Source organism: Trachurus trachurus (assembly GCF_905171665.1).
Source record: "Trachurus trachurus genome assembly, chromosome: 6".
Taxonomy (NCBI): Eukaryota; Metazoa; Chordata; class Actinopteri; order Carangiformes; family Carangidae; genus Trachurus; species Trachurus trachurus.
The window spans coordinates 2,628,544-2,642,176 of NC_139897.1; the positions used below are offsets into that span (position 1 = coordinate 2,628,544).

The following is a 13,633-nucleotide window of genomic DNA, read 5'->3' on the forward strand; positions in this document are numbered from 1 at the left end:
TCTATACAGCACTAACAGTGACTGTATATTATATTATTATTATATTATCACATTACTCTACATTCATGTGCAAATGGATTCACAGTCACAGTGGATTCAAAAGCAGTAGGAGCTCGGTTCAGCTCTACGGAGAGCACAGTGTGTTTTAGTGATGCAGTTTGGCTGAAACAACTCAGCTACCAGGTCTCTTCAGCATATGGGATGTTTTTCTGTAGTGACTCCACTGTTCTGACTTGAGTTTTACTTCCTGATCTGTGGCTGAGCTCACACGTGACCGCAGTTAGCGTGATTTGTGCATGTGTTTCCAGAAGATAAAGGCCAACGCTGTGTGGACATGTGCTGTAATCATCTCCCTGCTGGTCGCGTCCTGTCATGCACAGAAGGTAAAACTCACCATCCAGTCACAGTCTCCACTGGTCTCCTGTAACACACCCAAAGCAAACAGTTGTCCTGTCTGTCCTGTCCCTCAGCTCAACGTCCACTGGGGTCCTCAGTCCATGATGTATCTGAAGGGAAAACGTGAGTATGGACACTAGGGCTGGGACGATATGCTTTTCCCCCGATTCGATTCTTCTACGATTTTTTGGATGCCGGTTTGATTTAAATTGCCCATTTTCTTGATTTTTAGTCTGCATTTTTAACACTAGTGAAACAGTTGAATGATTATGATTGTCTACAGACTATTCTGTACAGGCGGCACGGTGGCACAGTGGTTAGCACTGTTGCCTCACAGCAAGAAGGTCCTGGGTTCAAATCCCCGGCCGCCCAGGTCCTTTCTGTGTGGAGTTTGCATGTTCTCCCCGTGTCTGCGTGGGTTTCCTCCGGGTGCTCCGGTTTCCCCCACCACTAAAAACATGCCAGCTAGCCTGATCCTCCAGTCAGCGCCACTGACCAAAGGCACTGGCTCATAATCTGGAGTTGGTCCCCGGGCGCCGCACCGTGGCTGCCCACTGCTCCTCAGGGATGGGTTAAATGCAGAGAAAGAATTTCACTGTACTAGCTGTATATGTGACAAATAAAGTACCTTTACCTTTACCTTTACCTTTACCTTTACCTTTACCTTATTCCAGGAACCATATTTCCCCAAAAAATACACGTCACATGTTAGTCAGTTTTTAAGATTTATTCAGCAGCAATATACTATATGTTTACTCTCTTTTCAAAAGCCTGGACTGCATAAAAGAGGCAAAAATAAAAGAGTATAGAAAAAACAGGCTTCTGAAACCTTTCTTTAGCTCATACACTGAGGCAAACTGCTACATTTTAACATTTATCTGCACACAAATACTGTAGGAGCCTATAAATTAACATACTAACAAATGCACATGGCACAATATATATATATATATATATATATGTATATATATATATATATATATATATATATATATATATATATATATATATATATATAAAAATGGATTTAAAAATTGTCAAAAAAAATATCGCAAAACTTATGTGAATCGATTTTTTCCTCCCACCCCTAATGAACAGAGCAGACAGACTTATTTCTTCTTTCATTATCTGTAACAGTGATTGTACAGAATGGGTGTGTCTAAAGTTTGATTGATCCCAGGTTTGGTGAAAACCAGAGGAATTGATCAGCTGATCAGTTGTGTGATGGTAACAGGTGTCTAGTGTTGGGACTGGCCCGCTCACAGCAGCAGTCCACTGTCAGAGAAACCATGTGTCTCCTGCTGTGTCCTCAGATGGCAGGAGGTTTGTCTCAGAGGAGGACAACAGCGTCCTGAAGCAGGGTCTGCAGGGCTGGTACGCAGCTCTCCGAGGTACAGGAGCACGTCGCCGCCATCATCACACAGTGTGTTAAAGGGATAGTTCACCCAAAATTGAAATTTCACTCATTATCTACTCACCCTCATGTGGACTAAGGGCTGGGAGAAGTTTCAGAGTCCTCCGTGGCTTCTCTGAGTTACAGGGGGTCTCGGCGTAGCAGTGCATGTCCATATAACGGTTGCAAATGGATACCAACTGTCTTCGTAACAAAAAGAAACAGCAAATAACATCCAAATACCTCCATGCTGCCCGTATGTAATGTCTGTCTTGTATTGAAGCCCCGAAATGCGAAATTGTCCCGAAAAAAATTAAATAAGTCTATATTTCAAGCCAATTTCTCATGTCGGGGCTTCAATACAAGACGGACATTACATTCGAGCAGCATGGAGGTATTTGGATGTTTTTTGGTGTGTCTTTTTGTTACGAAGAAAGTTGGTATCCATTTGCAACCGTTATATGGACATGCACTGCTACGCCGAGACCCCCTGTAACTCAGAGAAGCCACAGAGGACTCTGAAACTTCTCCCAGCCCTTAGTCCACATGAGGGGGAGTAGATAATAAGTGACATTTCAATTTTGGGTGAACTATCCCTTTAAGGGTTAGTTGGCATTACAGTACAACAATGCATGTAGTGAAGCTCTGTCCTGTGTGTGTGTGTGCAGGCATCCAGAGGCTGCAGTCACTGGACTTCAGTAAAGCCGGTCACATCGTGAGCTCAGAGAAAGTCCTGATCCACTACCTCCAGGACAGATGAGACCACCGGGACACCAACAGTTCAGTTCATCATGGTCAGATTCCACTTTCTATTGAATGTGACAGGCGGAGACATAAGAGGTGCTACAACCAGACCATCAGAAGTTTATCACAAACACTCTCTTTACGTTTCTGCAGTGTGAGTTGTTTGTTTTTTCTTCTATATTGTATTTTTTACTCATGAATAATCTGTGTGTGTCTTTGTACAGACTTCAGGCTGCTGTATATAAATCTGATACATACCGTAAATGCTCTAAATAAATGAACACGGTCTTTACCTCTATGTTCTGTCTCTGTGGCTGCATTGTGTCAGTGTGACCACCAGAGGGCAGCCGTAGATAACAGAGAACCTGCTCACTGGGGAACAGCATTTAAATCAGTAGAAGATAAAGTACATAATGGTGTGGCTGCTTTGGTGTAAATATGTCAGATAGCCACGCCCCCTTATTTGAATATTACAGATGGAAATAAAAAGAGATGGGAAATGAATGTGGTTTTAAGAAATAAAAGACTCTGGGAATAAATAAAAGTGGGATCAATCATTTGATTCAATAATCAAGATCATTTAGCTTTTTATTGACACAATTTTATATTTATATCTACTTATGTATTTCATAATTTGTAACCAGATCAATTTATTTTATAGCTTTATATTAAACATTGATTTATTCAATACTGATCGAGATGGCATGCCATACTTTATGTTGGTGAAAGTCACAATGACAAACTTATTGTTGCAACAGGTGATTTGTGTTATGTAGTGTCAGTTGCCTGTGGTCTTTAATTCACAACTGAAAAATGGAAATTACACCTTATGCAAAAAAACCATCAAAATCCAGAAAATTTGTTGCCCTTTCTTTGTTTTGTTTTTTCATTGCTTCAGTGCCATGGCCATCGAAACAACTGCAGCACCTCTGTGGGGAAATATCAGGTAAATAAGAGGAAGCAGCTCTGTTTTACTGCAAGGGAATGACAAAAATCCGTTCTCCAGTATCTGTTCCTACCAAAATTAGGACACCATTGTCAAACTGCCAATTAACAGATTAGCTTGTTAGCAGCAGGGCTGAGTCTGGGTCCATGTGACTGTAGCCTGTCCCTACAGAGCCAGAGTGGTATGTGCATCAGGTTGTGTGAATGGAGGCTTTCTGCTCCACAGCTGTATCTTGATAAGATGTTGCTTTCTGCCAGAGAAGCTCCATCTGAACACCGTGACCTCCCTGTCCCCTCCACCACCTCCACCACTCAAAGCCCTATTTCCTCCAGCCATATAAACAGTCTGTATTAGCCTCAGTAAAACAAACAGCAGCAGTGCTTGGTTTAGCTAATCCTGTAACGGATATCACCTCTGTTTGGACTGATCACATTTCTGTCCAGACCAACCCAGAGAAGTTTCATCACTCTGCTGCTGGAACCACTTTAGACATTTCTGCATGTTTCCATCTGCAGGGAGGAAGGAAGGGAGGGAGGGAGGGAGGGGAGGGGGGTTAACCCTATCGTCACCCTTTGGGATTCAAGTGTGGCCCCCACACTCTACCTACCCACTCTGTGTGTTTGCATGATCACCGTTAAACAGTCTCTAACTTCTGCCTCTAGGGGTCTCTCAATCAAAACAACAACAATATATGGCGTTGGGTGACATCATGAAATAATGTGGCATCATGGGAATTGTTGTTTTCATCCCCATTACTGTAAGCTCCTCCCAGTTTCTTCACTGTCAGTTTGTTTTTGTTGCTGTTTGAGGATTAGAATTACAGGTGCATCTCAATGAATTATATTGTCATGGAAAAGTTGTATTTATTTATTATATTTATGTAAGTAATTCAATTCAAAAGGTGAAACTAATACATTATATAGCTCCACTACACACAGAATGAAATGTTTTATGACTTTATTTATTTAATTTATTTTAATTGTAATGATTATGGCTTACATTTAATGAAGACCGAAAATTAATCTCCAAAAATTTGAATATTACAAAAGAGCAATTACAAAAAAAAAACATTTTTAATATGGAAATGTTGGCTTTCTGAAAAGTATGTCCATCTATATGCACTCAATACTTGGTTTGGGCTATTTGACTTGAACTGGAAATTGACTTTTCCATCATATTCTAATTTATTGAGATGATGTAAGTCCAGGTGGCAGAAATGTTTTTGAGATGAAAGTTATACGTGGCAGACATACTAAGTGTTGTGATGTTCAGCAAGTGATTGAGGAAAAAGACAAAATATTTCTAGCATGAGTTAGATGAAGTGATACAGTGAAGTGCTTTCGACAACATAATGCAATGTTGACTTTGTTCAGTGAGGAAGTTCAAGGGTTAACATGATGTTGTCTCTTGATAATCCATCCTTAAGACAAGGTGTCTGCTGGTCAGTCAACCTCAACATAACGCTCCTGAACACACCTCACACCCATGGGCGTTCAGAAGGTTTCATGTGTGTTTGCTCACGTGCTTTGTAAAGGACATGGGCGAGTGACAACTGTGTCAGCCTGAAACTCACAGAGATACATGTGCTGGGTGTGGTGTCAGGTGTAAGATGGGGTAATTAAATCTTGGTTTTGCCTGAGTCATGTATTTAAGTATTTGCCTTGCAGTTACCATTCCTTACACCTATACATGTAGTTAATACTTCTATAATAAAGATATGAAGTGTACTTTATCATAATTATTGTATAAATGCCCAAATTATAACCATTATTATGTTGTTGAGACAAGTCACCGTTGACCTTTGACCTCCAAATCATACCAGTTCGTCTTTAAAGGGATAGTTCAACATTTTGGCAAATTGGCCCACTGACATAATCCCTATAGTTTTAGGAGTAGGTTCGTTACCTTTAATTGTCGGTGCAATTTTTAGAACGGTGGAGCAGAGCCGTGAGCTGCTCAGAGCTACGCTACAGATTTGTGACCTGCACATTCACCACGCTATGAGATAATAACAGAACGTTACGAGACAGAGTTGTTTTCAAGGTAAATTCATGCAAAACCACTGATTTGTGCTCCCGTCGTTGGCAGTTTTTTCGGCAAGCAGTCTCTGCATTTGCCTTGAAAACAACTCTGTCTCGCAACATTCCGTTATTATCTCATAGCGTGGTGAATGTGCAGGTCACAATTTGTCGACAAGAGTGTTTTCGAGTTGTTGGATTGTGTATTTGATGAGGGAAACCAAGAAATCCCATGAGCCTCCGTGGCGTAGCTCTGAATCGCTTGCACCAACAATTAAAAGTAGCAAACCTACTCTTAAAACTATAGGGATTATGGCAATGGGCCAATTTGCCAAAATGTTGAACTATCCCTTTAAGTCTATGTAATTTTAACATGGATGAGGTGGGATCACGGTGACGTTGACCTTTGACCACTGAGAGAAGGAGAGCGGGACAGAAATGAGACTCTGTGGCTTGTATTAATACTTTATTACTTTAATATAATAATTTGATAATCATCATATTTTACCTCCAAATGACATTCACAGTTTAGTTACAGACTCTACAGAGACCAGCTGTGTGCAGCTGACACCACGTGCTGCCCTGAGCTGACCTCAGCCAGGTACTGAACATCACACAGGACATGACATCCAATCAAACACAAGTATCCTCAATGGGAAAAAGGCACTTGCTTTATTTTCTAAAAACGGACAGTCACGGGAGGATATCCTTCATTTTTGCTTCACCACGTGAGCGTCCACAACGTCTCCGGGATCCGACCCTGACGCAGAGATCAGGGGAGATACAGAGGTGATCCACGACATCACAAACAGAGCGGCTGTTTCCTGTTCAGTCAGACAGCAGCAGCGTCCAGAGGAACATTTCAGATCCACAGCTTTTTACTTCCGTTAATGGCTGTAGTGGAGGGAGGGGCCATGTGAACTGAACTTATTCCTTCCTTATCCTTCATTTATTTTGTTTTTTTTATTTCTATTCCATCATTTTATGATCATTCATCAAAGAATCAGCCTGATGTTTGAGATACTTCAGCTTGTTTGTGCTCCAGAGTCAGATGAGAAGATCAGTGGTGTCCAGCCCAGGACAAGTTTAGCCTAGCTTAGCATCAAGACTGCAGACTGAGAGAAACTCATAACAGAGCTACATACAAAGATACACTTATCAAAAACAACATATAGCTGTCTGATTTAGGTTGTACACATGATGTAAAAAAAAAACAGACAAAAGAACGTTGTTTTGACAGTGTTTAACCAGGCAACCCTGCTGGAACAGTGTTTCCTAGACGGTGAAATAAATTCAAGCGTTTCAGCAACTAGGTGACAATCAAATGAAAGTGATGCAGTGCGGCTGTATTGAGCTACGACGCTTCAGATTTACAGCATCAGAGTCGAGGAGGATTGTGCCAGTCTGATGCCATGTTGTGTGATCAGCAGCCCAGCAGTTCACACCGGGGCCTCGCTTCTCAAATTTCTCAAATCGTGTTTCAATCAAATCATTGGAAGGGGCTGGGACACTTTCATTTCCATGATTGACTTACATGTGATGAATAAATAGGCTCCATACCGTTTGACTATTAAGGAAATCAAACTGAAACAATTTCAATATGATCATACATTTATGGTTCTTGAACAAATATTATTTGACCTCACACCTGGGGGCTACTGTCTGGTTGACAAATTGCTCCATTTCCGTTATGAAACGTAAATGGAGCAAGGATACCAGTTTCCTCCTGCTTTCACTCTTTATGCTAAGCTAAGCTAAATGTCCTGGTTGTGTGTTTCTGCCACCGATACAGTACTGATCTCTCCACCCACTCTGTGTGGGAATAGCCTACTGGGCTGTTCTTATTTAATTAATACTGGGCCTGTTAAAGGGATAGTAGCATTTTTTTTAAAAGTGGGGTTGCATGATCTACAAATAGCCCCTAAGTACTTTAATTGCAGTAGAAGACTCTCTACACTCCTCCCGTTAGCAACGCCAGCCCATAGCCCTGCCCAGAGATTTACAACATACATTGTTGTGAACAGACCCAAAGAAACGGCCTATTATCGCGGCCTAAAAGAGGTTTTACCTGAAAAAAAATACACAGTTCCATTGTTCACTATAATATAATTTTTTCCAGCCCTTCAAAGTGCAGGAAAAACACAGTTTTTATTTGGACCTAACCAACTCACGTATCCCTCTCCGCCCAGGGTTAGCGCCCGCCGATCAGCAGTTGGTTACTGTATGTCCAAATAAAAACTTTGTTTTTCCTGCACTTTGAGGGGCTGGAATAAATTATATTATAGCGACAGTGGAACTGTGTATTTTTTTTCAGGTAAAACCTCTTTTAGGCTGCGAAAATAGGCCGTTTCTTTGGGTCTGTTCATAACACTGTATGTTGTAAATCTCTGGGCAGGGCTATGGGCTGGCGTTGCTAACGGGAGGAGTGCAGAGAGTCTGCTACTGCAATTAAAGTACTTAGGGGCTATTTGTAGATCATACAACCCCACTTTAGAAAAAAAATGCTACTATCCCTTTAACAACAGTGACTTTACATACAATAAAGAATCTAAAATCAATAATGTGGCCCTTATCATTTAAGTTTTTACTGCATAAATCCACACACTGCCAACCTGGTGTTACTGTAGCTACTTCACTGCCTGTGCTTGGGACAAATGATCCAGACAGTGAGGGATGCACTGATGATCCATGGTGGCTGTGCTGACAGTACACCATCATTAACATGTGAGCATGCATTCACTGCTAATTAAAGCAGAACTTCATCTTTAATGAAGCTACCAGACCCACAAACACACAGCCAGTGACAACCTACCACACATGCACGCACAGACACATAGACACACACAAACATACACACACTCTTCACCTCCTCTCCTCCACCTCCTCTCATGTACAGTTTAAAAGTACAAGAATAAGAAAAATACTCTCCATATTTTACACACTTTATAAAATGTTTTCTTACATAAAAACTTCTCCCCGGTAACGAAGCTCTCCCTTATTTCATAAACTTACATTTACATTTACATTAAAATGAAAAAAAAAAAAAGTTTATGTTGAACCACCTGTTGACATCAAACTTTGACAAAATATGTTTTGTCGGCTGACCTGGTTGATTTTTGCTGTCTGATGATAACGGAGCAGGTGTGAAGGCAGACGTGTGACTGTATTTAAGGTTTGCATGAAAACCCTATGAAGACAGTGAAGAGCTGGACACTGCCAAAGGCATGATGTGTGAGACATGAAGCAGAAGCCGTAGCAGATGCACCACAAGGTACGAGTATGACCTGGAGGGTTATTTCTTGAGCTGTGGTCTTGTTGAATGAAACATGCATGAGTGTAACTGCTTTAGGTCCATTCTTAATGTAAACATTAATATTTTAAGTAAAGCAGCAGGTCAAAGGAACAAATGCAGCTTTAGTTCTCTGAGAATCTCTGTGAGAAAAACCGATACATCTCTGACTGCACGGACGTTCAGGTGAATCAAAATCAAAAACCGGTGTTAAAGGGATAGTTCACCCAAAATTGAAATTTCACTCATTATCTACTCACCCTCATGTGGACTAAGGGCTGGGAGAAGTTTCAGAGTCCTCCGTGGCTTCTCTGAGTTACAGGGGGTCTCGGCGTAGCAGTGCATGTCCATATAACGGTTGCAAATGGATACCAACTGTCTTCGTAACAAAAAGACACACCAAAAAACATCCAAATACCTCCATGCTGCCCGTATGTAATGTCCGTCTTGTATTGAAGCCCCAAAATGCTCTTCCCGGTTCGTCAAATTTGGACAAACCAGGGTCTGTCCTCTTCCCAGTTCGTCCAAATTTGACGAACCGGGAAGAGGAGCTTCGAGAAGCTTCCGCTACAAAATATAGACTTTAATATAGACTGTAACTCAGAGAAGCCACGGAGGACTCTGAAACTTCTCCCAGCCCTTAGTCCACATGAGGGTGAGTAGATAATGAGTGAAATTTCAATTTTGGGTGAACTATCCCTTTAATGCTCAGGGAGCTCACCGCAAAAACTCCATCTACGTTTTAATTATGATTTGACAGCAGGATGAAGCTGTTCACACACAGACACTCACAGTGGGATCAGTACAGACAGAAAATAATTTGTCTGCTACATCGGGACGTCCCCACATTTCATTTGTTATTCAGTGTGATTCTATGGTAACACATGTGGTGAGAATATTTCAACGATGTCTCAGTATAAACTACTTTAATGTCAGCTGTCAGTTAGTCAATATGTTTTGACAGATATTTACCGTAACAGCTGTTTTTAACCAGCTAAGAAAAGACTCTTTGAGCCAATCAAAAGGTTTCCTGCGGAGGTGAGGTGCCATCGAGCAGGAAGGACTGTGGACAGGAAGACATCGATAGAAGATGGTTGAAAACAGAGCAGGGGTTCCTGGGACTGGACGTCTGTGACCACGGTTACACTGTTGTTGTGAGACCGACAGCACGAGCACACACTGTGGAGCTCTGTGGTGAGGCTTCAGTCAGGGTGCTGCTGTGATTTTTAATTTCTCGGACCTTCTGTAAGAGGCAGATGGAGGAGGGGTCCGTCTAATAGCTGATCAGGTTCAGTAAACCTCAGTGAGGCTGATTGGGGTCGACAGATGTAATGTGAAGCAGGACGTGACAGAGGAAACACAGAGAGCGCTGTGGACAGACTGTAAGCTGATACCCCCAGAGCTGCCTCACACACACACACAGACATGCATGCACAGAAAAACCCAGATAAGAGCACAAGAGCGCTCTGTGTCCCATAATGCACTGCTCTCAGTTCAGATTGTTCAAACTTGACTGGAATTTCCCTAACAACTCTCTGGTGGTTTATGTGTTTGTACCCAAATATTTTTAGTGTAAAAACAGATTAAAAGGTCCTAAAATAATGCCTTAAATAAAACTTTCCACTTCCTCTCCAAACAGAAATGATCTAAAATCATCATCAGACAGTGAATAATATGATCTCCTCTGACAGTTTAACAAGAGCTGACGGCTCTTTTCATTTGTTATGAAACCATAAGCTCCATTTCTTTTATTTACACCTTTCCCTAATAAATATATATAATATTTCAAACCCGTGAGATGAATCACGTATCATATTGTTCAACAAATTATTTTGTGAAAAAAAGAGAACAAAATAATTACAAGAATTTAAAAAAAAAAGATGATTATTGCAAATATGATTAAATCTGTTGAAGTTTTAACTGGTTTCAATCATTTCTTCTGCTATAAGATACAAGTTCACATGTCTGGGTGTTATTCAACGTCTCCTCCTGCTGTTTTGGTTCCTGTAGGTGCAGCGGTGCAGGTCAGATCATTACAATCTCAGCCAATCACAACACTCCGATACCCCTTGAACAGCTGTGCTCTGAGCGTCCAATCAGAAACGACAACACACAGCGGACGTCCTGCTGCCTTCAGGTGCTGCCGTAGGAACATATTATCCAGGTGTTTCATTTGCTTAAGAAACAAACGTGGTTTCCGAGATGTCTCTTGACAGCAACGGCCACCGACTTAAAATACCCAGCGCATCTCTTCACACGGCGGCGACCGCGTCCCCCACCTGTGTGTCAGACAATACCTAACTGGGGCAGTGCTTTGTGCTGCCATGGAAACGGGGTCCTGATTCGATGCTGTTTGTTCTGTCACTGTCTTGTTGTTGTGATGTTTCTGATTGGTGGTTTATAGAGTAGATGGTGGACATCAGACTGAGTTATGGCTTTTACAGGAGCATCTATCATGATCTTTTACTGTGTATTAACCAGTTCATTTATTATGGTGTTAAATCATCTCCTGGGGTGAATAGAAATGGTTTTCAGCCTCATGCTGCAGACATGTAGTGTTGCCTGTGTCAGACTCAGTCCACCTTAAAAACAGGATCTATCAGTGACTTTTTGTCTGTCTGATGGGAGCACAGCTGTCTGTCACTCTTGCGGTCGACCCCTCCCCCTCGCCATCACTGCTACAGTGTTAAGTGTCAGTGTCGTCGTGGTTACAGTGTAATGATGTTCCCGTCCTCCCTCAAACTCTCGTGACTGCTACCGGCTGTGTTTCCGTTGTGACTGGACATCCTCGTTGTCGTGGAGCTGTCACTCAGGGATGCTCCGACGCTATTGGGCAATGAGATGCTCTGTGGGAGGGGCCTACCCACCGTGGAGTTGTGCGGCGTTTTGCTGGGCGAGTCTCTGTTGAGGTTAGTGTTGTTACTGCTGAGGGTCCGCTGGGCGTCGTAGGGCGTCAGGCAGTCGCTCTCCAGAATGAGGTCGCCGTCATCGTCGTCGTCATCGCTGTCGCCTTCTGCAATGCTGTTGCTATGGTGATGAAAGACACCATGTTTAGAGATAAGTTGAATCGAGAATTTGAATGTTGTTTTAATGTCCCCTCTCTTTTAGCTCTATGTTTGGTCTCCACCATCTTAACTCCAATCACTGTGATTTACATATGAAACAAGTTCAACATAGCCAGGATAACTCTCTATTATCTGGTTTAAAGGGATAGTTCAACATTTTCAAATTAGCCCATTGCCATAATCGCTATAGTCATAGCAGTAGGTTTGTTACCTTTAAAGGGACAACAAGGAGTTTCTCCAGCGGCAGAACGAAAAATTCTGCGACAATAAAAAAGTCTTATATTAATGTGGATGAATCTACGTTACCAACACTTGTTAATGGGCCCATTTTCAATAAATATATCATTTGGTCTCTATCGTTATTTTGTTATTACAGTGGTGGTGGAAATGCTGGTCGAGCCGACCAGCATTCACCGTGCGCGCGGAGGCTCATGGTAAATGTAGTAGGAAACACTTCGCTTTCCAAAACTCCTCGTTGTCCTTTTAATTGTCTGTGCAAGCTATTTTTAGAACAGTGGAGCAGAGCCGCCAGCTGCTCAGAGCTACGCTACGGAGGCTAAAGGAATTTTTTGGTTTCCCTCATCAAACTCATCAAATACACAATCCAACAACTCCAAAACGCTCTGGTGGACAAGTTGTGACCTGCACATTCACCACGCTATGAGATAATAACAGAATGTTACCAGACAGAGTTGTTTTAGATGAACCTACTGCTATGACTATAACGATTATGGCAATGGGCCAATTTGCCAAAATGTTGAACTATCCCTTTAACTGAACCCAACATCATAACCTGCTCCGTGAAGCTGGTTATCAACAGCCTGACCCTGGGTTTACCTGTCCAGCGGTGAGTGGACTCGTGTGAAAGATATTTTTACTCTGTGATGATGAACAAACTGTTATGAACCTACCTCGCGGTGATGGGGTTGCTCTGAGAGGCGGGGCTTGGTGAGTCATGTGACAGAGTGGAGCCTGTAGAACCAGCCGAGCCCACCGAACCAGAGTTTACAACCGAAGTCTTACTCCCACGATGCACCACGTTGTTCCTCTGGTTGGCCGGTTTCACAGTCACAATGAGGTTGTGACTGTTGGCCACCATCATGTCTGTGACCTGGAACAACAGGTGGAGGGTTGATGATGATAATACTGATGACTGACTGACAGATGAATCACAGTGTCTTCTTCTTCAGATTGAAAGATAATTAAACCTAAATGTCACTTCATGTTCACCAACACTCAGCTCTCCTGACAACTAACATCTACTTTAACAACCTGACTAAACATTATTTTCCACCTGTTTCTCTTACTCTGATGTCAGAACTCTGAGACTTAACATAAATCCAGCAAGCAACTTTTATCACTGACAAAATAAATCTGATTTGATTGCAGTCAGTATTTTTAGTATTTTCATTAGGATTCTCACTAAATATGGATAAACATTGCAGGTCATCACTAACCTTTCTGTCTCTGTCTCTGACATGTTAAATTAATGTGAGGCAAATATCTTAAAATAACTACATGATGCAGTGGGATTGACATCAACTAACATTTAAATAGAACTATGACTAATAGATTTAAATCTTTGTAAAATGTGAACAGACAGATACATGACTGCCATAGATTATTTCCTTTATGATCTAATATCTTTGTGGGTTTACAAAAATATGTTTGTCGAAGGTGTTTTATGTTAACAGATTACACATTAACACATGCATTGTCAATCTGTTCACACAATACAAAATAAAAACCAATACTATTAATTACTAATACTAATAATAATTG

At 41.7% G+C, this 13,633-nt stretch overlaps 2 protein-coding genes across 2 annotated transcripts in view; one reads left to right on the forward strand and one right to left on the reverse strand.

Moving 5' to 3' along the window:
- Positions 1-296: 296 nt before the first annotated feature.
- Positions 297-2,549, forward strand: LOC310987277 (spexin prohormone 2-like; the record flags this gene model as incomplete). Its single annotated transcript, XM_083973467.1, has 4 exons — positions 297-383; positions 471-519; positions 1,710-1,787; positions 2,458-2,549. 4 exons carry the CDS (start codon positions 297-299, stop codon positions 2,547-2,549), a joined length of 306 nt encoding a protein of 101 aa, XP_083829593.1.
- An 8,945-nt stretch (positions 2,550-11,494) lies between these two features.
- The window catches only part of pard6a (par-6 family cell polarity regulator alpha), a gene marked incomplete at both ends in the record, with an annotated part of 35,552 nt that continues 33,413 nt past the window's right edge, over positions 11,495-13,633 (reverse strand). The window contains 2 exons of the mRNA XM_083973811.1: positions 11,495-11,813; positions 12,763-12,962. Coding sequence (XP_083829937.1) covers positions 11,495-11,813; positions 12,763-12,962 — 519 coding nt within the window. The remainder of the gene's footprint in view (positions 11,814-12,762; positions 12,963-13,633) is intronic.